Raw genomic sequence first — 23,822 nt, forward strand, 5'->3', positions numbered from 1 at the left:
TTTGGAATTTAGATTGTAACTGGTGTGATCAAGCATGAGAGGGAAGTGTGTGTATGTGTGTTTCTTTCTAATTTCCCGTCCTTTTCATCCCTGTCCTGTTCTTACTCTGCCTGTGCATATCAACACGATGCTTCTACCGCAGAGACCTGCCTCTTCCTGCCTGCTAATCTGCACAGTGTGTAGTTCTGTACATTAAGGTCCTAGGCCTCAAGGAAGAAGATCTGAGAGCAGTCAAACAGGAACTGAGCCCTATGCAAGGCAGGGTTTTACATGTGACTGATACGAAAAAGTGAAAAAGGATATACATAATACAATAGTAGGAGCTGTGGCCATGTCAGGCATAGGTATGATAGATTTCAAAACTAAACTGTGTCCGTAACATTGCCTGGAAACAAAAGGAAAGGCCCTATTCCCACTAGCCACAGGACCTTGTGTTGCAAATCTTGGTAATTTACAAGCTAAGCAGAATCACACCATGTCAGTATTAAAATGGGAGGCCCTCTAAAGATCATCTAGAGGACTGTGCTGTTTCAAGGCTAAACAATATTGCTTTGTGGTTATTTGAACCATTTGTACCTGAAACTGTTCCGTTTGTTTTCCCAAATCATCCAGGTTAATGTAAAATGGTTCATTGTCCATACACAGCACTCCCTCCATCCACTGTTGTACCTGTACAGGCACAGCAGCCTCCTCTCTGTATTGTGTTTGTTTTCTGGGAGGTGGAGACAGACCTATTGTTTTTAATTAAAAAAAAAAAAAAAATGTAAAAGTTTAAAAATATTGTATTGTGTTATGACTACTGTTAAAATATTTAAATTTGTAATTAAAAGGTTAATGTTGTTAAAATTCTAAATAAAAGTATCTAAAGTTTTGCTTGTAATAGGATGCAGTGTCGTTAATGAGCTGGGGAAGGGGATGTTGCAGAAAGCCAACACCACCCGAGTATTAGGGTGGCTGTGGTTTGGCCAGTGTGGAACTGGGGAGCAAGGGGAGGTGGGGGGCACCAGCGTGAATGGGCAGAGAGTGCTCCACATGACCTGTGCTGTTGCTGAGGGGTGGGCAGGAGAGCGTGGGGTCGCACTGTGAGGACTCCTGCACCACCTAAATACCTCACCTGTGCTCGCACAGCAACTGGGCTGTAATCTGAGACAATCCTAACAACCCGTGCTAGGGCGCACTTTTGGAGTTGCAGTAATACACAGGACACGTATGCACTTTTACAAGCACTCCAAGTGTTGAAACTGGTAATGTAAAAAACAAAACTACTAGTATTCATGCAGCCATCTGTAGGCTTACCTGAAATGGCACTGACAGTTCATTAAGAACCATTCTTCTCTCTGAAGATCTCTGTTAAAACCCCAGTGTGATACTGGAGGAGCTATACTCATTTAAGATGAGATGCAGAACCCAATCATAACCAAATAACTGAAGATGCTATGGTACTTACTAGAAAGAAATTACCAACTTTAGTGTCATAACTACATTTTGCAAAACAAAATTCATTATTGCAGTCGGATAAACTGCTCTTCAGGTTGTTGAATGCCTCTGTGCATGCTTTTCAGCAATCATCATCCCTACAGAGCCAAGTGCAGTCTAAATTAATTTGCTAAAAGGGTAAACTTAACTGGAACAAGAAAGAGAATGTTCTAGCAAAAGAACCCCATATTAGTAGGAATGAGATGCTGGAATGTTTTGTTACAGCTATGACTCCCATTGCTTGTATTTTTTCAGTTTGTTTTCCCTTCCATTTTAGTGATAAAAAAGGGAAGGGTAAAGTAACACCACCACAGTTAAGGGAAATTCACTCATACTTTTCCTTATCTTATCTTATATCTATTGTCACTCACGGACTCGGGTTTTTTCCCTTTTCATTAAATGAATGCAGTATATTTGACAGTATTTTTCTCATGTGAAAAAACAACACAATCAACAGAAGGAAATATGAGGGAAAACTTTAAAAATGAATAACTGAAGTGCTCAAAGGCAGAAAATGAGCACTAACCCACCTACAAGTCATATTCTAGTAACTGTATGTGCTATAGTATTAAGTAGAACAGTTCAGAAATGAGTTATTGAACTGAAGCTGACTCAAGTTTATCAATCTAATTTCTGCCTAAAAACCACATTTGTACCATGTTCTTTCTTGTAGCTTCAGAAGAGGAGGACCCTCGAGACATGAGGGCCGGGGACCCAGGGGGAGAGATGGCTTTCCTGGCCCTGAAGATTTCGGGCCAGATGACACTTTTGACTCTCCAGATGAAAACTCAAGAGGAAGGGACCATGGTGTTCGGGGGCGAGGTCGTGGTGCTCTTAGAGGTGAGGGGAATGTTATTCCACACTGGAATGCAAAGATAAGGAAGCAAAGACATTTCTTGGGCAAATTACAGTATTTTCATGAATACAATGTCTCTTTTCACTCCTGTCCCCTGCATCTCTTACTGCTCAGGAGGCCGGAAGGGTTTACTTCCCACTCCAGATGAACTTCCACGCTTTGAAGGAGGGCGGAAACCAGAATCCTGGGATGGAAACAGAGAACCAGGTAAAAAATTTGGTGAGATTTGTTTTAGATAATAGACTATTTTTCTACAATATAACCACTTACAAAAATAGGTGTTTTTTAAATAATGTCTTCTTCCTGTACTTCATATGCTTGTTACCAGTCTTTTACCACAAGAAAAGCAAAACATAGTCCTTTGGACTTCTAAATGTAGGGGAAAAATAACTATTCAGAATTTACCTGGCTCTAAATGCAACCATCTCACTGAGCACAAAATAATTGTGGCCTTGTGTCATGGTTTAACCCCAGCTGGCAACTAATCACCCCACAGCGGCTTGCTCGCTCCCGCCGGGTGGGAGGGGGGAAAGAGAAGGGGAAAAGTGAGAAAACTTGTGGGTTGAGATAAAGACAGTTTAACAGGTAAAGCAAACCAAGGGATTCATTCCCCACTTCCCCCGGGCGGGCAGGTTCAGCCGTCCCCGGGACAGCCGGGCTCCGTCACGTGTAACGGTGACTTGGGCAGACAAGCGCCATCGCGCCGAGTGTCCTCCCTTCCTCCTCCTGCTGCCCCAGCTCTGTGTGCTGAGCATGATGTCCTATGGGCTGGGGTCAGCTGGGGTCAGCTGTCCCGGCTGTGCCCCCTCCAACCCCTTGGGCACCCCCAGCCACTCGCTGCTGGGGTGGGGTGAGAGGCAGAAGAGGCCTTGGCTCTGGGTAAGTGCTGCTCAGAAGTAACGAAAACATCCCTGTATCACTGACGCTGTTCTCAGCACAAATCCAAAACACAGTCCCATATAAGCTACTGTGAAGAAAATTAACTTTATCCCAGGCAAAACCAGCACGCCTCAAAGTCTTGATTTTTTGCTGAATTCTTGTACAGCCCAGAACTGCCCGTTGTTGTCACCTGTGTGTGACTGAAGCACATCTCACAGGGTTTTCTGAGATGCATATTAATGCCAATAGTAATCTTTCTCTTGGATGGCATCTTCTCTATTGTTTGCAAAAATAATGTTTTCAGCTGCAATGTCTGATAGCTTAATGGTATTTGCATTTGTGTTACTAATGGCAACCCCATATGGGGCAAAACTGAGTTTTAGAATGTTATGGAAAAAAAGAGCACAAATGCCACATGAATAAATGAAAATGCGCTTGTCTCCAAAATATATAAAAATATGGTATGCCAAAAAGAACACTTTAGATCTGTCACTTCTTTCTTTCCCATCATCTTTTAAACCTTTCATTTTCTTAGACCTTAGTCATCTAATGTTTGCTTATTTGTCTGTTGGGCGTGGCAGGGGGAGCTTTATGTAATTTTAACTTAAAATTGTGTGCCAAATAGTGTGGAAGATGTGTACATTTATGTGACTGCCTTCAAAAGTTAAGTGATCAGATGAACATTACTTATTATCCTGGTTTTGTTCTTCATGCTCAGGTCCTCGTCCAGATCACCCTCCTCACGACGGACATTCTCCAGCTAACAGAGAGCGTTCTTCTTCGCTCCAGGGCATGGACATGGCCTCACTGCCACCACGTAAACGCCCCTGGCATGATGGACCAGGCACCTCTGACCACAGAGAAATGGATGCTCCAGGTGGACCTCCAGAGGAGAGGGGCAAAGGTAAAAAGCCCCTTGTGTTGAAAACCTTATGTAACACTGGCACATTTTTCAACAGTAGGCTTAACCAGAATTATGTAGCTATTCAGAGGGGATAAAGCTAAACTGGTAAATATTTGATCTTACCAGCTGTGAAGCTGAACACCAGTCTTACAGGAACATAAGAACAGAGGGGTTTTCTGGAACATGAAATCCAAATCTTCTCTCCAGAATCATATAATCCTCTTTATTGCCATGTTCGAAAGCAGTTAGTTTTTGGCTCCCTGTTACTCCAGTTGGAAAACTCTTGTTAAGAGCTCTTTTTCTCTCCAATTTTTAGAACAGTTATTTGTTAATGTTCATGCTTGTGCTAGCATCCTTTAACTCAAATACCTTTCCTCTCTCAGCCTTCATTCTTTGAGACTTAATGAACCTTGATTTTTTTTAAGTCTTTCTTTACGAGTTCTCTACTTTCAAGAGTCTAAGCATGGCCATCCATGATCAGACCAGAAATCCATAAAGCTCAATAGCTTGCCTTCAACAATAGCCAGTAACACGTACTGAGGGAACAGTGTTAAGAACACTGTCAGGCTGTAGCGATGTGTCCCTGAAATGCTCTCTAAACCTGTGAAGATCTGTAGTTCAGTGATTTACTGAAATGGGTTTTTTTATAGTTAATGGCTTTTGACAATTACCTTTTGTATGTTTCTCCAGTTGCTTTAAGAATCATATAAACTTTTGACATCCACAACATCCACGGACAGAGCTCTAAAACTTAATTGCAGTAGACTATGCTTTAAAAAAAGAAAGGAAGGAAGGAAGATGTCTTTCTCTTGTTTTAAGCCTATTCACTAATTTCGTTTGATGATGTCTTATGTTTTAACTGGAATAGTTGAAAGTTGATCCTTACTATTTCTGAACGCCACCTCTAATTGATTGTATCAAACTACCATTTCTCCAAGTCAGAGCTCTGATCTGTTTAGTTGTTCTCTCTGGGAAGTTGTTCTGTATCTTCTACTATGTTAATTGCTCTGTACTATTGTCAGGTTTAATTTATCCTTTTGTAAATTTAACGGAGTAACCAGGAATTGCACACACTATTTAAGATGTGGTTTAACCATGGATTTCTATAGTTCGCTTGGTTTTGTTCTGATTTCTCCATTCTTTCCTAATAGCTCCTGATGTAATTTTTCCCTCTTTAACTACTAGTCACATGGCACTGCCATGCAATTAGCCACTGTAACCCACAAAATACATTCTTCTGGAGTTAGTAGCTGGTTCAGAGCCTATTACTGTCTATGCCATTTTCACAATCATCCTATTAGCGCCACACCAGTTCTTGATCCTTTTTCTTCTTATAAATCTCAGGATTGACATTGCCTTTTTTAAATGTCCTCTGTCACTGGTAGTGATTAGTGACAGAGATCATTCTCAGTTGTTTCTAAATTCTGAGCTGCCAGCCTGTTGGATTTTTTTTTTTTAGACCTCTACTGCACAGCTTTGTCTTTGATGCCACTGAATTTCATTCCACTTCTCTTATAATGAAGCTCATTTAGTTTTAACTGTATGCCAGTCCTCCTCTGCATGGACTGTATTTTGAGTGTTGTATTAACATCAGGTTTTACCATTTGTTCACGGATGTTTTTAATAAAACTCTGCTAGTAAATTCCCTCTGTTATCAATATTTTTCCTTTCAAAACTGTACATTGTGTTTCTCATTTAGCCAGCATCTTATCAAATCTGTAAGGATTCCTTCTCCAGCTTCAATAATTTGTGATGACTCTATCAGATTCTTTATTGAAGTCAAAACAATTAACTACCCCCATTTCTTGTGCCTAGACGACTCATTAATGTACTAAAGAAAGTTTAGAACAATGGCAGAAAGTGTGATAAACAAAACATGAAAAATACTTTTTTAAGTATGGGCTATGTTACCTTCAGTGGCATTGGTAAAATCATTTGAAGATTAAAACTTCAAAATTTTAATTCTTTAAAAGAGAATTATAAACTCTGTGGAACAATTTGGTCTCTATTTTACACAGAACCAGGTAGTCAACAAAAAAATCACTCTTGCCAAAGTGGAGCAAAAATATCTTAATTTAGCTGTGGCATGTGTCCATAACTCACTGTTACCTTTTTTTTTTCTTTTTTTTTTTTTCTTCAAAATACTGCTTGTTATTTTGAGCTATTGCCTTTCAGGTTTTTAATTTACATATCAGTACTAAAAAGATCTGTGAGAAGTAGAAAATCCTGTTCCTGGCAGTAAGAGCTCCTATAGTTTATGTTCAGGGTTAGTAGTAAAACAGAACATTTTTCCATTATTTCTAGCAAAAAATGGAACAAAATATTAATGTTACACATTGTTTTTATCACCAACCTCAACTGATCCATCAGTGCAATGTCTTTGTTAGGGAAAAAAAAATAAGTATTTTGCAATAAAAATATACAGAGAACCACAGATGGTGTTAAAGCATAATAATCAGGTATGCCTGACAGTTTTAAGGACACCATGATCATCACTGTTCTAAGCTAATTTAAGTGATTGCTGACTGTATCAGATAAAATCTACTTTAAGTCCCAAGGAATTGCTTGATTGCTGTCCATCTTCTGGACTGTGATGGAGACACTAAACCTATGTAAGAAAAATCATATAGAGGGAGGAGGCATAAAATTAGATGTCTCAACTATCTTTGGTCTGAAAATAATTATACCACAGAAGGACTAGCTAAATATATGGTCTGAGAAGACTTCAACATCGGTAACTGACTGTGTTTCATTTTTAGGACGAGGAAATTCAGGGCCTTCACAGCGAGCACCAAAATCGGGGAGGTCTAGTTCTCTAGATGGAGACCATCATGATGGATTCCACAGGGATGAAGCTTTTGGTGGAGGCCCTGCAGGAGGCAATAACCCTTCTCGAGGAGGAAGGAGTGGAAGTAACTGGGGAAGAGGAAATAACATGAACTCTGGCCAATCAAGAAGAGGAGCGTCTCGAGGTGGTGGAAGAGGCCGATAGAAGAGGCTTTGACTGGGTCACACCCAGTCCTTGCTGGACAATATTTAATAGACTGCTACTCTGGACTCATAAACTCCTGCAACACCACAGACCTGGATTCTTAACTGGGATAACTGAATGTGCATTAGTTCCTAACAAAGGTCTTTTCCTAGATCAGTCAACTGCTACTAGCTGCAATATTGTAGCTAGCTTTCTGTTTTGTCCTCTCCACCCCTGTTTTTTTCACCTTCTTTTCCCTACTTTGTTTTGTGAAGAGCTGGAATTTTTTTTAAGTGTTGTGAGACATGGAGCACCTCCACAGATTTCAGTTCACCTCCAGACAGAAACTTGTTTCTATATGTACAGTTTGTCAGAAGAGTTACGTTGTTTTTGTATGAATACAGAATGTAATTTGCGCAAAAATTAACAAAAAATCAACACAGTGTGTGATTCTTTACTCACCTATTACTATAAAGAGGGTTGTCTTTAGGCAAACTTGTGTATCAGATGGAGCAACAGAACTACCTCCTGAAATCTCAACCATTTAAAATACTAATAGCTGATTCCTAGTTTTTTGCTTTTATCATGTATAGAGATCTTTCGTTTTCACCTTTGGCCACAGCTGTCTACAGATTACAAGTGGTGCTGACGTTAAAATTCCAAAACACAGGAAATCACCGCTGCTTGCTAGTCTACCATCCTGAAAGAGAAAAACGTGGAACACCATTTAGAAAAAGTTGTAGTTATAACCTGGACTGCTAGCAAAATAGACATCATGACAAATACTGTCATTCTACACTTCACCTGAGCAAGTCAAATATTTTTCTGCAAAACAGCATCTGTTTAGAAACTGAGGAAGAAAGAAGTTTAGCAGCTTGATTAAAATTAATGCCAATGTTTTACAGGGGCTGTAGGATGCACCACTTAAAGATACGGGTGTTTGGTAGAGTCTGGTGCATTCAAATGCCAAAGTGCAAACCCTGATAGTCAATCACTTCTATCTTAATGTTTTTTAAGTATCTTTAGGATATTGTTTCCTAGCTTTACTAGGGGAGGGAAATGAGGAGGAGGGGCTATTCCCATTTCCCACATTTCATAATAAAGCTGCTTACCAACCATGAGTTTCTGTTTTCCCCATAAATCATTCATAAAAATTACCTCCATTCACCAGGTTATTAAAAGGCTCCTTTAATAACTAAAGTCTCAATGAAAAGTTGATCACGTAAGTACATACTGTAAAGTCAGCTCTCAGGAAGATCCTACATTAAAAGTATAGGATATAATGAAAAATATCATTGCCAGGCTTCCCTCCCCCCCAGCCTTGAATTTCATGTTATAATATTCAGGATAATGTGGCAATGTAGCTCTATTGCTGACAAGGCTACTGCAACAACAGAGTGGTAGACAGCAGCTATTTTACCTGACTTCTGATAAGGTCAGATTTACTAAAGACTGGCTTAGGTCCTGATGACCTGTTTTATTTAAGAGATCAAAGCATAGATGCTTAGCTGCTCTTCTCTTGGTTTGGTCAGTCACAAGTAGGGATTTTTCTTCTTAGTTTTTAATTCATAGTGTATAAAATGGCATTTGAAAGGTACAGTAGTAATTAACTCTGATCATTATCCTACAAAATCCTTGTCATGGGGCTCCAGAGAGACAGAATGGTCTTAAAGGAATTAACTGGGAAACAGCTGAGATACACCTGCCATGACACAGTTTTTCCTTTAAGGAGAAAAAAAAAAAAGCTTTTTACCTCAATCTGAAGAAGTGCTTTGGTCACGTTTGGTATACAGCTGGGAGTTAGGATCTATCCTGAAGTTTTAAGGATAAATACCAATGATTTAATCATTAGCAAAGGGGAAAGCTTGCGCCCCCTCATTTTTAACAAGCCCTATATATTTTTAGGGGGCTGAAAGTGACTTTTGTCTAACAGAATGTGATTTAGAGGATGAGCTTTAGTCCTTAATTAAACCACAGTCCTCTACCAAAACAAGTTAGAGTGTACCTACTAGTATGAAACCCAGCTTTCTCTATCTAGGCAAAGGGGAGTAGGCTTGTTTTAACTCTCATTGTTGGTTAACTCCTTAAACCTATGGTACTTTATGTTAAGTACTAGTCTTCATCAAGGGGCAGGGTTTTTTTAATTAATTAGGCTTTAAAATGTTCCACAGTCATGGAATATGCACAAAAAGTTGTAAGAAAATTGGGTAATAGCTTAAGCTGACTTTTGTATAAAATCTTAGCAGGTGACAGCAGAGCAGGAGAGACAGAAGCAGCTTCCCAGTCCACAGTACTCTGACCCACTATTGCTGAAAAATGGATAAAATTACTTGATGGAAATACACTTCTGTACTCTTCAGGTCAAGTTCTTTTACCAGTGCTGCATGTAGAATCCTTATGATCTCCCTGCTTGTTCACAGCTCCACCTTGTCTAAGATTTGTTTAATTTGATATTGCTGTTAGGAATAAATTAATTTTATATACTAGAGCTTAGAAACTGTAAAAATGAGAGAACTAATTTAATGCTATTCAGATAGCTCTGATCTATGTTTTTAAAGAAAAAAAAGTGACCATTAGTGGAATGTCTATACTGACATTTGGTACACAAATAGTTTTATTAGAGAAATCTATGTACATTTAAGTACCCTCATTTAACAATTTCAGTTTCATTCAGAGCAAGTATTAGGTGAATATGCTAAATCCCAAGTAGTGATAGCAGGTAAGTATTGCAGTGTTTGGCTTTATTTTGTATATAAGGCACTTATAGTTGGTGAGATACTCGCTTGGGCTCTGAGCAGGTTGGGCCTGGTAGTCCTGTTTATCTGCAGCAGTACAGCACACGGCCCAAACTCGGGTCCCAAGCTCTCAGCAGTGACTGCCAGCCTGAATTCAGCACCTTCCTAAGGCCGCTTAGTTTCTACATTGAAACCGAGCTGCGCTAGCTGAAACAGGCTCCAGTTACTAGCAAATCTATTTTTGAAGGTCAGGCCGTGACAACCAATTCCTGCCCAAGTTGAGAGCCCAGAAAATACATACATGAAAAAAATAAAGTTCCGAGAGCCAAAGCTGCTCTTTTAAAGCCCGAATATTTGCTACCTTACAGCAGCTGTAAGGCAGCAATACCTGCAAAGGCCAAAGCCAGATGAGTACCTTTCATCCTACCATGCGAGATGACTACCCTTACAGTTACGGGTAGTCTTTGTGACCCACAGCCCCAGGAAGGTTTGTTTCACTTACTGCATGGTATTTTAAACATGTTTTTTAGAGACAAACGCAGTTCAGTGCACACAGTACTCAGACCAGTGGTGAATATGAGGTGGCTGATGACTGCACTACACAGCGAGTAAAGTATGTGTTCAGAGCATAGGAGTCGGCACAGAAATGAGTTAATAGCAGTTAACTGTTTCTGAACGTTCACCCCTACACCTGATCAGATTTTGTTACATTGTCTCCGTGTTTCTACATCAGCCAGCCCTAGGCACCTCAGCTGTAAGATACTTGGTTTTCACCTAAGGGGCAAGTCAATAATTACATTTCATCAGCTCCGTAAGGTCACTCACGTTTTGAAGTAGGCTGCAGCAGCCACATGGTCCTATACTGGAGGTAGGAAAGTGGGATGCTGCCAGCTCCCCCCCAGAGCCGGAGAGACTCCAGGCCAGGGCTATCGAGCTCGCTTTGCCGTAAGGCAAAAATCCCGTGCCCGGGGGGGGGGGGGGGGGGCGGCTCGGCAGGCCGGCACCGACACCGCTACCCCTGACCGCAGCGACGCGAGTTCCGAGAGTCCCTGCTGCCGTGCCCCGGGTTGCCAGCCGCTGCTTTTCTCGCTGGAGAAGCGGCGAGGGAAGCCCCGCAGGAAGGCGGAGGAGGCGAAGAGAAGCGGCGCGGGGTCGACGCCATCCTCAGCCGCGGCGTCTCCGTGTGCCCGGCGCCAGTCAGTCTCTCTCCCTCAGTCCCACCGGGCGAGTCCCGCCGAGCGCCGGCGCGGGGCTCCCTCACACCGGCAGCGCTTTGCCGCCGCGGCGGAGCGCGGCGCTGAGGAGGCCGCCGAGGCGGCGCAGGCCGGCGGCTCCCCCGGGCAGCGCGGCCAGGAGCGCGGCGGCGGCGGCGCCCAGCTGGGCGGCGGCGCCCAGCGCGGTGAGCAGGGTGCTGCGCAGCACCAGCGCCGCGTACAGCGTGCCGCCCAGGGCGCCCAGGTAGAGGAGGGAGCCGCGGCCGGGCTCCCGCAGCAGGCGGGCGGGTCCCCGCAGCAGGGCGGCGGCGGCCAGGGCGCAGAGCGAGCCGAGGGACCAGAGCAGCGCGAACTTGCGGGCGCGGAGCAGCAGCAGCGGCGCGTACAGCGCGGCCAGCCCGAAGCAGAAGGCGGCCAGCAGCAGGCACAGCCCGCTCCCCGCCAGCCGCTGCCAGCGCGACAGCCCCGGCAGGCAGGGGTCCGCCTCGGCCGCCCACGGCCAGCCCGGCCCCGGCCCGGCGGGAGCGCCGCGGCCCGGCGGGAAGGGGCTCAGCGGGCCCAGCCAGGCCCCCAGGCCGCCGCCGCTCCCCGCCTCCTCCTGCGAGCAGCCGGCGGGCGGCGGCGCGGGGGCCGCGCTGGAGCCGCAGCCGGCGGGCGGCGGCGCGGGGGCCGCGGCCTTCGACTGCGCGAGGTACTCCTGCAGCTGCCGGCCCAGGTCCGCCATGGCAGGGCCGCGGGACCGCGCGGCCGGCCCTGCGCTGCGCTACGTTACGCTACACCGCCCCGCCCTCCCGCCCCGCCGCCGCCATCTTGCGAGGCGGCTGCATCCGGGTGACCGGGCGGGGCCGTGAGGGCTGAGGAGGGGCCCGCGCCCTCCACTGCCCCGCCAGCGCCGCCCCACCGGTTCCGACCGCTGCAGTTCGCCCGCTCGTCGCCCAAGAGCGGAGGCGGAGCGGCTTGGCGAGAGGAGCGGGGACGCTTCTGCAGCACGGGGATGCCAGGGGCGGCTGTGTGGTCACCGGAGGGACAACCCGCCTCGGCCGCTCCTCATGAAGCGGCCGCGAGCGGTAACCGTTCGCGGTTTCGGCAGCTCCCCGGAGGACTGTATCACATTCGAAACGTAGGTTGGTAAGAGGAAGGTGATATTTGAGATCGGTACGACTCACGGGTCGCCCCCGCGGGACGCGAGGAGGCTCGGCCCGGTGGCCGGGAGGGAGGTGGAGCGCTGGCCTGCGCCCTGCTCCTCCCTGGCTGCACCGGCGGTCTCCTCCTCACGCGTTCAATCCAAGTGATCTCTGCATCTCTTTAAAAGAGAGCTGCAAAAGTAGAGACACGTTGGCAACCCAGAAACCGCTACAACCGGAGAAACTAGAGGTGCAGAGGGCCACTAAGAGCTTGTCTGTTTATCGCTGTGCACTCAGCTAAATCCACTTAATTTGTTGGCTGCTTATTAATAAGATTACCTATTACCCTTTCTTCAACCAACCGTTAAACCAAAATAAGAACATCTGACTCAACTCTTCACCCTGGTTTAAATAAGTAATATCAAATGCTAATTTAACCCATATGATTCTAAATGTTTACTGCAGGGCTGAAAAACTAGGTGTTTGGACACCAGGAAACACAGAGAGCACACACTTTCCATCAGTACCAAGCCTGCAACAATATCCATAGCAATGGTGAGTCATATCCTACTAGGCTGCTTCATGAGATGCAAATAAAGTTTGAAACCGCTTTTGGGCAGAAGTTCCCTGTCCCATTTGGTGGATCACTTTAGCGTTGATACATTACACGTTGATACATGTCAGAGAACATTTAAGTGCTCAGGACAAAGGTTGATCACCTGCAAAAAGGGATTAGATGTTATAGAAAATATGATGCTTGGAGGGGTCCTTGTTTGACAGGAGTGCAATCCCTCTGCCTTTTGGCAGCCAAGGATGCCATCTAACCGCTTGCTAGGATAACCTTCCAGACGTGTTCTGCTGCTGCTGCTGCCCTGAGGGCAAAACGCGCTGGGAAAGTTGTCTCCCCCTCGCCTTGGGGATGTGCCATGAGCGCAATGGCCCGTCTCGGCAAGGCAGGAAGCGCGGTTTCTTTGTTCGCAGGGAAAAAAAAAATGTTATGTCAATGAGGTATATGCCAGCTATAACTGTAGAGCAGGTAGCGGCTCCGTGATAAAACCGCACCGCCAGCGTTTCCTCGCTCCCTCCCAGCAGCTCCCGCAGCGTGCGCGCCCGGGGCCGCCGGCTGCCGGGAGGCGGGCCCGCTCCGCCGCTTCGTTATTCACCATTTCTTTCCCTTTATAGGAAAAGTATGCGCGGGGCCGGGGGGGGCTGCCCTGAGTCACCGGGGGCTGCGGCTCCCGCCCACGCCCTGGGGGCCCGGGCCGCCGCCGGGCCGGGCCGGGGCGGGGTTTCTGCTGCCCGCCGGGGCTCGCCGGGGCCGCAGCCGCCGAGCCGAGGCGCGTGTCCCGCCTCGCAGCCCCTCCGCCACAGCCCGGCGCCGGCCGGGGCCGCGCCGCCATGACGGGCAGGTAAGGCCGGGGAGGGGGGAGGCCCGGGCAGCCCGGCCGGCGGGCGGGGGGTCGCTCCCGCGCCCTGGCCCCGGTGGGCCGGCCGTGCCTTCACCGCCCCTGCAGCAGGCGGGGAAGGGTCGGGAACAGGCCCCCCCCCCCCCCCCCCCCCCCGCCGCCAGTTTACCCTGGGTAAACCGATGGTGTGCCCGGTGGGAAGCGGCCCGGGGAGAGGAGGGTTTCTGCCTGCGAGGTTCAGGCGGAGCGGGCTGCGCCAGCTCCCGCGCCGCCGGCAGCTCCGTGCGGTAGTGCAGTCGGAAGCTGGCCCTCCTGGAAGAGCAGAGCAAGGGCTGCTCCGCTGTGCCCAGCCCCTGTTCGGGGGGCACGCAGCGAAGGGCGGCGGGAAGACCAGGAGCAGGGGTGGGAAGGAGCGGCTGTGGATGTGAGCAGTGTCTACCCCGCGGGCAGGTTCCCCGCAGCCGACAGCCTGCCCCCGCCGTGACCCGCACCGCCGCCCCGCACTTTGGGGCCCTTCTGACTGATCTGCCCGCACGTTCCGTCTCTTCTTAGGGCTGGCCTCGGAGTTACACGTTCCAAGAGCTGTTTAGATCTGGAGCTTAAGTCTCCTCCCACGGTGTCTGACACTGGAGAACTCTGTTAAAGTCACCTAATTGACAGATGTAAATGAAAAAAGCAGTGGGGAAGGCATTTACTGGCATCTTCTGAGGGTTTGCACAAATGCTTTAGTGTCTCCAATCACTTTGTTCTCCCATCTGTAAAATACAACCCAGATGCTTCAAAGCACTTTGTGAAAATAAGCTTACTTTTGTAAAGTGTCTTGAAGATGAAAAGCATGAAGAAGTAATATTAAAATTAGTAGGGTGCCTTTTTTAGGATAGTGATCCTCCTGAAGTCCATTGTCTTTACTGTAATCACTTGAGGCATTGCTCTTCGTGACTAGGAATACTGAAACAGAGCTGGAGTATTTTGTGTATAAGTATTCAGTTTTCTTTTGTGCAAAGTCTTGATGTTTGTCTTATGCAGCTTCTTATGATTATTTGAGGTAGATCATGTTTGGTGGGTTGTTAGGTATGAGAATGTGCTGAATAGTTTTTATGTCCTCATCTGTGATTTGGGTGAGTGTTATTTTTGCTCTCAGTGATGACAAATTGATGTTGATGGGTGGTTGTACATGCTCAAAACTCTTCTGTTTTTTTGCCTCCTGTCTTTAGATTACTTTATTTTCTGTCCTCATGGTCCCTTTTCTGTGCTTTTGACATGTGAAATAGGTGTGTATTTACCACTCTACATGAATTGCCATACAACTAGAGGAAGATTCAAGAGTCTTAAATGTTCACAGGTTGTGGGTAACCATGCAGCTCCTAAATGGGGACAAGATGGGGAGGACCCAGGAAGAATTGTGGCTGTATGAACCCAGCTGATTTTATTTTTACATAGCTGTGGTTCTAAACGTGAATGACATGTTTACCTCAGGTGAAGTCACTCAGTTGCAGAGAACAGTGGGAAATGCCTGTGGACAGTAATCCCTGTTGTCTTCTCTCTGTGCTTCCTCAGAAACCTGCCTGTTAAAGTACAGCACTGTATTCAGTGAGAAGCTCTGATGTGAAGCACAAGGCTTGGTGGAGAGTTCCAAGGTAGTTGAGGTGCTGCAGAGTGTGCAATTCTTCAAAGTAATGCAGGATTTCTGTCTCTTTTTCCCCAGATGTACTTCAGAGGGTTGTGAAAATGAGCAGGCCTTGGCTTTATCTGTTGAAAAGTGAATGCAGGTGTTATTTAATGTTTTCAGAAATGTTTGTCAGTGATGAAATTTCTAAATTTCTGTCTGCTGTTTTCCTAGGACAAAATGATTAACTGTTCTATCAGAGACATTTATCACAGCTGTAATTCAACTGACTTTTTCTGCAGTAATAGTGTAATCCATTTAGGGTAGCAGTTTCTCAGCAGAACAAAACCTTTACTTTTCAGTGTCTGTGAAACATTGCACTGCTCAGCACCTTGCCCAAGTGATGCCACTTGACAAGCACCATGTTTAGTGTTGTTTTCAGGCTGGGACAGACTCCTAAGTCATTAGAAAAAATACAGCCTCCAGAATGTACTTCCTTAGGTCCACCTCCAGGTCACTCTACTAAACCGTGGCCAGATGTTGTTCAATGTTTGTAAAGTTGTATTTCTTAAAATCTGTTGCCATTATATAATCAGATGTTTCCCAGCTTTTGAGATTCAGGGTTTTCAGGGTTCTGGAAGGAGATGAACTGTTTAGCAGCTGGAGCATCCCCACAATATCGATCAACCAGAACTTTCCGGAGCCAGGAACCTGACATTAATGTGCCTCTGGTCTCAAAACTCTTGACATAGGGAAGGGAGTGATTTTGTTGTGTTACACTGTGTCAAAGCAAGGAAGACTGGAGAACATGAGGTGCTGACCTTACTCTTTTTCACTTCACCTTTCTGTCAAATGGAAACACAAAAGGACTCACTTCTAGGTATTATGATTACTGATGCATTACTAATAATTAAGATAGATGAAAAATAATTCCATTTTCGTTTTTAAGCGTTCTGTCCCATTTAGCTGCAGAGGGTGTCTCCTGAATTTAAATAGCTGCAGTAATTTGATTTACTGGTTTTCAGCACTATGGAAAAATATAATTCCAGAAAATACAAAGAGAGATGTGCACTTCTATCTATTCATAGTAGAAAACTATTAGTAATAGGTGACTTATTTAGCAAATTAAATTCAAATATTACGTGTATCATGAGTTACACTGTTACAGTGTGAGGATTGTGTTTTGTTAGAGAAAACTGATAATCGGAATTTGCAAATAGTAATTCTGACTGCCGTGTCTTGGCTAAGCTATTTTATTTCTATGTGTCTTGACTAAAGTGGCTGTTACAGTCCCTAATTTCAAGAGCAGTCTGGTTTAAAGGGCTACAGTTAACTTAAAAAATCACCCTTTCTTTGAATGTGTCTGTTCCAAATAAAAGCCAAAGATCATAGGACTGAAAGAAATGAAAGATATGTATGTATTTTAGTTTTATTAAGTTACATGCTGTTTAAATACATTTGGAAATAAACTCTGTATAAGAGATAATGTGTTAGGTATAAAAATAAGTTTCTAAGCAGCCTTTCTACATTTTGCAGTGTTGAGAAATATAATTTATATGATTTTTGGTGCCTTTAGAAGGATACGATGGTGCTTCCTTACCAATAAACAAGTGAAGACTGCTTCTATAATTTGTGTTTTACATGTTTGGTCCATCTCTCCATTTTGATTTTTGCCTTTTTTAGGATTGTTGGGGTTTGGGAAGAGAGTTGGTTGGGGTTTTTGTTGCTTTTTTTTTTTTTTTTGACTACTATGTTTTGCTCTGTTTTCTTAGTTGTTTGTGATGGACTTATTCCTAAGAAAGAGGATCAGTGAATGACCAGTGAACAAAACATTGTCACATGCCCAAAGTAGAAAATATACCAGAATTGAAGATAATTGCTTTTAAGACTTCATTGCTGTGGTGTTGATTAGAAAACATAAAGATAAAAAATGTCGGTGTTGTTTTATATTGCCTTTAGAAATTAATCTGATACAAAGCCCAAGGAAAAATGTTTCCTAAGTGCATGTTTCAGGGCATAATTATTTTTGTAAGAAATTTTTGTTATCACTATACTTGGTCTAATTGGGATCTGGATACGCCTATGTACTTCCTGCAGTCAACAAAAGAAGAACAGCTGCATTTACAGATATGCTTATTGGTTGTTCCTAATCCAGTTGAGGTAAGAAATAAGAGTATATTATTTTTGTTTAGGCTAGCATTTGACTAGATGGCTTTGTATTTCAGTAGAGAGTTGCTGCTGTGCATGTGCTCCATTTTATGAAGGAATTGCAAATAAAATGGTTTGAAGGAGGAGGAGGGAGTGTAAAGGTTGGTAATATTAAGAAAGGTTCTTGGCGCTGACTAGAGAGTACCTGCATCAAATTAAGAGATGTCTCATCTCTCTGAGTTATAAGCAGCTGTTTCTACTCTTCTGCGTTGAAAAATGTGTTTTAAATCTTACTATCTTTCCCTCTAAATCATCTTTCTGAGGCTCTCTAGATAAATTTTAACTTGTTGGAAGGTCCTTAGTAGTCTGTTCTGGGGACACAGAGGTGCTTCCCTGAGGAGAACTTGTTAATGCCTAAAAGACATCTAGCTGCTTTCTTCTCTGCATTGGCCCAGAAAGTAACCAGCTGTAGGATTTTGGCATCAACCCTCTCTCTTAAAAGCAATCTGTCAAAATAGCAAGAAAAACGAAAAAGAAATGCATTTTCACTCTTTATGTGCAAGGCAGCAATAGAGGAGCGAGCAAGCAAGCTTGTGTTGAGGGATGGGAAAGCAGGATTGTTCTTGTTTTGATGTTTTTTTTCCTTCAATCCTCTCATCTTTTGAAGCAGAAAGTCATACTTTTCTGTGGAAGAGTGGTTATTTGAAAACCAATAAAATCATGTCACATGAGTCAAAAGGGTAAAAGCTTAGGTGTTTGAGAGAGAAGGAGGTTTTTAGCCAGATTGCTTAAGGTTAAGGGAGATGAATGTTGCGGTGCTTTAATATTTTGCTTTGTGCTAAAAGTAAAAAAGTGATTTAATATTACATTTTAAAAGTATTTTATTGCTCTAAAATTTAAAAGGTCAGCAAAAACACCCAGTATGGAGGACATTTTTCTTCTTCTGTTCCGTTTACATCATGAAGTAGAAATGGATAAAGTACACATTGTACACATGCAGTCTGAAAGAAAGGGTAGTGGCAGATTGCTGTCAGAGGTCAGGTCTCAAAACTCCTAACAAAATGTGGGGTGAGCTGTAGATTTTGAGGTTACTGATTCCAGGTTTTGAAAGTATGATCTTTATTTATGCCTGTTCTGCTGGGTCCCAGTAAATCCTTTAGTTTTTCTCTGAAGGACATAAGGGATGTCAGCTGGTTAATACTCATTTAGTACTTATGAAGTCATCACTTCTTCTTTCTCATTTCTTTTCCTCTGTAGCTTGCCAGGCTGTAGTCATGGAATATATTTCACTTTCATGCTACAAAAATCCTATTTTTTTTATAATTTACTAGAAAATAATTTGTTGGTAATGACTCTTGAGATGTTTTTCATGGTGATGCTGATCAAATGACACTGACTCAGATGCTTCCATCCTCCACTCCTTTTCCTTTGTTCTCTTGAAAACTGACTTCTGTATTCTCAAGTTTTTACTGTTTCTACTCACCCTACACCAGGCCCAAGTCACTTGTGCTGTGTGATCCTCTTTTTTCTCTTGCAAGGGTGAGTGGGAAGGGGGGAGTGGTAGAAAGGGCAAACTGCTGTTAGAAGGCCCTGTTCAGTTCCCGCAGAGAGCTCTGGAGGCTGGAATGCCAAGTATGTTCCTTCTCCCTGCTTCCTGACCCTCCGTGGCATGCCACTTCTGCAGGCTGGAGTGTGTCCGGAGAGCAGAAGCCTTCACGGTTTTGTTTTGTGGAATACGCTCTATCCAAATGGAAGGAAGAGTTCTGTTGTTTGCAGTATCCTCAAGACATTGCGTGATGCAGCAGCCTGCAGGAACCACCTTAGAGATGCCAGGGTCAGATACTGATCTGCAGTAAACTAAAGTGTTCGTTGTCAAGAGATCTAGTAATCTGTTTTGCTTTTCTGCATTTCTCTGTTGCTTTGATCAGAAAGTCTTCTTGAATTAAGTGGATTAGTTATGCGAAGATTCAGTTGTGGGTGTTTTTAATCTCACTTATGAGATTTAGACATACATTATGCAAGTCTGCCAATGAGTTAATGATGTAGACTCCTAGTGTGCTGGCTTAAATAGGTAATTACTAGCAGAATACAGGAAATAAGTTGTCTGATCTTTAAGACTGTAGCAGAATGGCAGATGAATTGTAAGAAACAATGGTCGAGCAGGGGTCTATGCATCCTGCTTTAGCTCTTCCAGAACGTAAAGGCAACTCCCAAAAGGAAGGTGACTCATTGAATATCAGTGTTGCCAGTGTTCGCTCCAGTTGTCTCTCTGCATTCCCCTTCACAGTGGCATTGGGTGCCATGGCTGGCCTGAGACTTCGGGGGCTGGCATCCTCCAAACTTTATCAACGCCGGCAGGATCGGCTAAGTGGCACAGGGTCACTCCTGAGCAACAGGACAGATACAGCAGCTGGGATACGTGGGTATGTCTCTGAGATGAAGGGAATGGTGGTGTGGAAGCATTTTCCAGGATTTGATAGATGTTCGGTTTTGGTGATGGGGCTTTTTTATTTTAAGGTGGGAATCGTCTGCACACAGCCAGAGGGCATGAAGTCTGTTTATTTTCATTTCCAAGTAGATTACGAAGGAAAGGACTTTCCTGATGAGAAAGCTTTCAGTTTTTAACAATAACAGGAAAGCAACAATGGAGAACCTTTCCCGTTTCAAAGCACTGTACTAGACTGTTCAGAACCAACATTAGTGCTAGTGTTGTTAATGGTGAAGTATTTAGGCACTGTGAGAATAAAGGAATGGTGAAATGTCATAATGTTTCAAAATGTTGATAAAATTCTATTATTCCTGGATTTTTAGAGCTCTCTAGTTCATTTCTTCACCTATACTTCTAATAGTAAGCTAAGTTGATTTTAGTTTTTGTAAATAACTCTGGTGCAGCAGAAACTGAAGCTTCACGTGTAGCTACTTCTTGAGATTATTCAGAACACATCAACCAAAGCTTCTTAAATCTATCCAGACAATTCCATTATTTGATCATTACTTTTCCTGTGTTTCACATTAAACTTTTACTTAATTTCTCAATTTCCACTGAAGTTGATTTTGTGCAGGAGAAAAATTAACAGGAATTAAATAAAACTTACTTATTTGCATTTTGGGAGAACTGTGAGCTGCAACATAATATGGGATTTGAAGTCTGTGTCACTGGGGAGAGCAGGAGAGGAGATTTTTTCCTAGCAGTCAGAAGTTTTGAATTTCAGTCTTTCCTTGTCAGGAGATAGACTTGATGCTTACCTGTAATTGAGCAATTGGTTTGGCTTCTCAGTTTGAACTGTGGATCCTTCACTAGAACCCTGCTCTTTCTACTATTTTCCTTTTAGCCTATAGCTATTAGCCATTAAGCTTTCAATTTTTCCTACACAAAGTTGTGGGCATGAATGTATGAGAATTTAGTGAGGAGGGGGAGTAAGAAGGTAGTGAGAGAAATGGCGAAGCCATTGAGTGGAGAGGATGCTGTTCAGAAAGAGTGAGAAGCATAGAAGGGAGCTGTGAGAGAAAAGAAAATAAGCATTGAAAAAGCAGCAGTGGAAAACAAACAGCAGTGTGAACTGAATATAGGAAGGATGAGATAAATGCCCAGTCATCTCATATTGTCAAAATGCAGTTTGTGGTCAGCTGTTTAACTGGGTTTCATTGTAACTTGTAAGAGCCTTACAGAAAGGTGAAGGCATTATATTTTTTTCCCCATGACTTCCAATTATTATTTCTAATAATTTTTTTCTGAGTCTGCAAACATGACAGAGATTTCTCAAGCCTTGAATTTGTTTTTTTAAATTAGGGTTTAAAATTCTCTCTAGGTAGACGTACTTAATCTGCTGTGCAGAAAGAATGCCCTTTTCTGAGCAGCATGTTTATAGTACTGAGTGCCGCACCAATACGGTTTTGCAGGAGAACAAGGTTAGTTCTCGTTTGCCTTTTATCTCAGCTAGATTTCAGGAGCTGGAGCTTGATGTTTGGGAAATGCTTATCTGTGTGAGATCTCTGTTTTCAAACCTGTGCTATTATGTGTGCTGTGTGGCATAGCAATGCTGACAGTAACGGTCCTCCAAAGGTACTGCGTGGGACTGTGGGCATGTTAATAAGGCTGGGAAGAGTGGAGTGGGGTGGGGTGGGGTGCTCAGCTCTCCCTGAAGCCGAAAAAACTGTGACCACAGGGATACGGTGCTGGGTGGCAGAATGCTCGGGGGCTGATACTGCGCTGTGCTGAAGGAGGGAGGCTGTGTGTGTATTGCTGTGGTGATGTGTACGCAGCAAGGCAGACCGTGCTTGCATATAAACTGTATGCTGGCAGAGTTTTTAATAAGGCCAGGCGGGCTTGGAAGAAACAGTTTTTGCAGCTGGCAGAGTGATTTAGGGGGTAATGCCTAGATAGGTAAATTGAATATGTTTTTCACATCATAGTTCTTGAAGCAAAGTAAACATAAAGCAACATATTTTGGTTTTACTCAGCAGATGACAGTATTGAAGATTATAAGCTGTTTGGGAGTTTTGTCTCCTGAATTATTTGTATTTTATCCATGGTTTTTGAGCTACTGATACTTTTTGCTTCTCGGTCCTGATAGTTGATGTTGTTCTTCAGGCAAATGAGAGTAATCCAATAGTGTTGCTGGTAGTTGATGGCAATTGATGAACACATTTCGGAATAATCTGTTTTATCAGTGCTGGTAAACAAACATCGCATTTTAGCTCCTTTGAGATAATGGAAGTGAAGAAGAGGAAAAATTGAATGTATGTAAGAAGTTATTTATCAAATAGACACTGTGGGTGAAGTGGTACATGCCTGAAAATAAAAGAGTGTTTTTCCTGTGTAAGAGGTATAATCTGTTTAAAACATGTACATTTTTGTTGTTGATGTTTCCCTAGGCTAAGTGAACACTGTTAAATGTGTGTCTTTTTAAGTAATTGGTCATGGTTTACTGGAAATAAATATTGCATTAGGTTGAGAGGGACTTACAAGTACCCATGGCATAGGATTTTTTTTCTGTGTGATTACCAACAGGTTTTCATTGCTGCTGCTGGTCTTAAAGGTCTACCTGATTGTAATTTCCGCTTAAGGCCAACCTCACGGACACTATATTCTGTTCTCAGCTGAAATGTGTGAAGGAGTAGAATTTTTTTTTTAAATGCTTGGCTTCTACTAATAGCAAATTGCTGTTGCTGGTAGGCCAAGGAGTGATAAGGAGCCATAAAGATTTTTTTTTTTTTCCACACTGTGATCATAAGTTGCATTTGTATGTTTTGTTTTGTTTGTTTGTTTGTTTTAATTTTGGTTGTCCCTGTGTGGTAAATAAGAACAAAAAGTGTTTATTTCATTGAGAGATTGGGGGCTGCATGGTTGAGGAAGATATGCTGGGGTATTTCTTATTTAGCCAGCTGAAAAAATGTAAGTAGGGAATGAACTGAAAATTCAATGCAAGCAGAAGGAGAAAGGCTGAAAATGTTAAGGTATGCACATAGTTTTATCAAATACACAACAAATCATACATTGAACAAGTGGGATTTTTTTTTTTTTCTCCAACATTTTATGACAAGTTTAATAATAACCTTAAAGAAGTTAAATCAGTTTGGGAAGGTTGTCCAGATAAAAGTGAATTGCAGTGAGGAGATTTTGGAAGCATGATAAGGGTAGCTGAGGGCTGTTTCTCAGCCAAAGTTCATGAACTGATACCCTTCCTCTTTCTTTTTTCTTTATATTAGTCATAGTCTGTGAAATTAATCATAAAGTCTGGTATTGTCCAAGCAATTTTTTTTTTTTTTTTTTTTTTGGTCAACATTGAGGACTTAAAGTCACAAGTCTTCAACCAAGTTATGGGGATGGGAAGAAGCCCCTCTCCTGGAGTGCTCTGATTTTTATCTTAGCTACTGGCATCTATGATATACACAAATGGCAATAGCCTTCTAGGTTTTTGACTTTTCGCTATGCTAGGCATCTGTGTGTGTATACGTACTAAAAATGACTATGTAAATGTTATCATATTGTGATACCTTCTGCATACACTAGTTTTTACCGGGAGACCAGAATGAGGGGAGAATACCTTTCTAGGATTTCCTAACATAGGTACAGTGCCTATCTGCTGAGGTTTTGACAATGCCCTGGGCTCTTGTATCTTGAAATGTCTTCCTTTCTTTTTGTAGTATCTGTAAGGTTTTTTTGATCATCTATGTATTAAAGTAATTCTTCATTCAGCATTGTGATGAAGAAGAACTGTCTTTGACACTAAAAACAAAAAGCTGTTGAGACTGCTTAAAGAAAACTGGTATTTTTTGACTGGGCTTTTCTGACGGAAGCACTCCTCGTGCCTGCAGTTCCTTTCTTGGACCTGACAGAGTCTGAGATTGTTCATCTTTTCTCCTGGTTGTCTAGCTGTCTGGTTAATTTTATCTTGCATCCGTGTTTAAGATACTAAATTCTACTAACGCAAAGGCTGGAGCTTCTGTTCTATTCTCTTAGCAGTGCAGGTATTAGATCTGCTTTTTCTTCCCTCAGCCTG

At 43.4% G+C, this 23,822-nt stretch overlaps 3 protein-coding genes across 13 annotated transcripts in view; 2 read left to right on the forward strand and 1 right to left on the reverse strand.

Annotated features, from left to right (window-relative positions):
* Nucleotides 1-7,524, forward strand: part of WDR33 (WD repeat domain 33) — a 72,043-nt gene extending 64,519 nt beyond the window's left edge. For 3 of the 5 annotated variants that reach the window (XM_032990586.2, XM_042797997.1, XM_042797990.1), the window contains exons 20-23: nt 2,150-2,316; nt 2,447-2,539; nt 3,930-4,115; nt 6,875-7,524. In XM_032990586.2, the coding sequence (XP_032846477.1) occupies nt 2,150-2,316; nt 2,447-2,539; nt 3,930-4,115; nt 6,875-7,107 (679 nt within the window). In that variant the 3' untranslated portion in view covers nt 7,108-7,524. The other 2 variants (XM_042798006.1, XM_042798020.1) reach the window with 1 other exon arrangement.
* SFT2D3 (SFT2 domain containing 3) lies at nt 2,438-11,759 on the reverse strand. Of its 3 annotated transcripts, XR_006165798.1 has the most exons (3): nt 10,647-11,759; nt 7,697-7,786; nt 2,438-2,516 (listed from the first exon to the last, which is right to left on the reverse strand). XR_006165798.1 is itself a non-coding variant. In XM_042798153.1 (1 exon), exon 1 carries the CDS (start codon nt 11,757-11,759, stop codon nt 11,079-11,081), a length of 681 nt encoding a protein of 226 aa, XP_042654087.1. In that variant the 3' UTR covers nt 9,669-11,078. The 3 variants fall into 3 exon arrangements, 1 of the variants encoding a protein (XP_042654087.1); XR_006165799.1 differs by lacking the exon at nt 7,697-7,786 and having other exon boundaries at nt 2,448-2,516; XM_042798153.1 differs by lacking the exons at nt 2,438-2,516; nt 7,697-7,786 and having other exon boundaries at nt 9,669-11,759.
* Nucleotides 11,760-11,987: 228 nt separating this feature from the next.
* Nucleotides 11,988-23,822, forward strand: part of LIMS2 (LIM zinc finger domain containing 2) — a 35,849-nt gene continuing 24,014 nt past the window's right edge. Inside the window, exons 1-2 of one of the 5 annotated variants that reach the window (XM_032990549.2) lie at nt 12,073-12,159; nt 12,625-12,714. Coding sequence is in view for 2 of the 5 variants with exons in the window: in XM_032990546.2 (XP_032846437.1) it covers nt 12,085-12,155 (71 nt within the window). In the remaining 3 variants the exon portion in view is untranslated. Of the gene's footprint in view, nt 12,160-12,624; nt 12,715-13,416; nt 13,569-23,822 lie in introns of those variants that run through there. The other 4 variants (XM_032990550.2, XM_032990546.2, XM_032990551.2 and 1 more) reach the window with 4 other exon arrangements.

The sequence above is a fragment of the Tyto alba genome, unplaced genomic scaffold, assembly GCF_018691265.1.
Source record: "Tyto alba isolate M040663 unplaced genomic scaffold, T.alba_DEE_v4.0 Super-Scaffold_10, whole genome shotgun sequence".
Taxonomy (NCBI): domain Eukaryota; kingdom Metazoa; phylum Chordata; class Aves; order Strigiformes; family Tytonidae; genus Tyto; species Tyto alba.

Bases quoted from the DNA above. Each gene is read 5' to 3' on its own strand.
- SFT2D3 (XM_042798153.1), bottom strand. From the start codon at position 11,759: ATGGCGGACCTGGGCCGGCAGCTGCAGGAGTACCTCGCGCAGTCGAAG.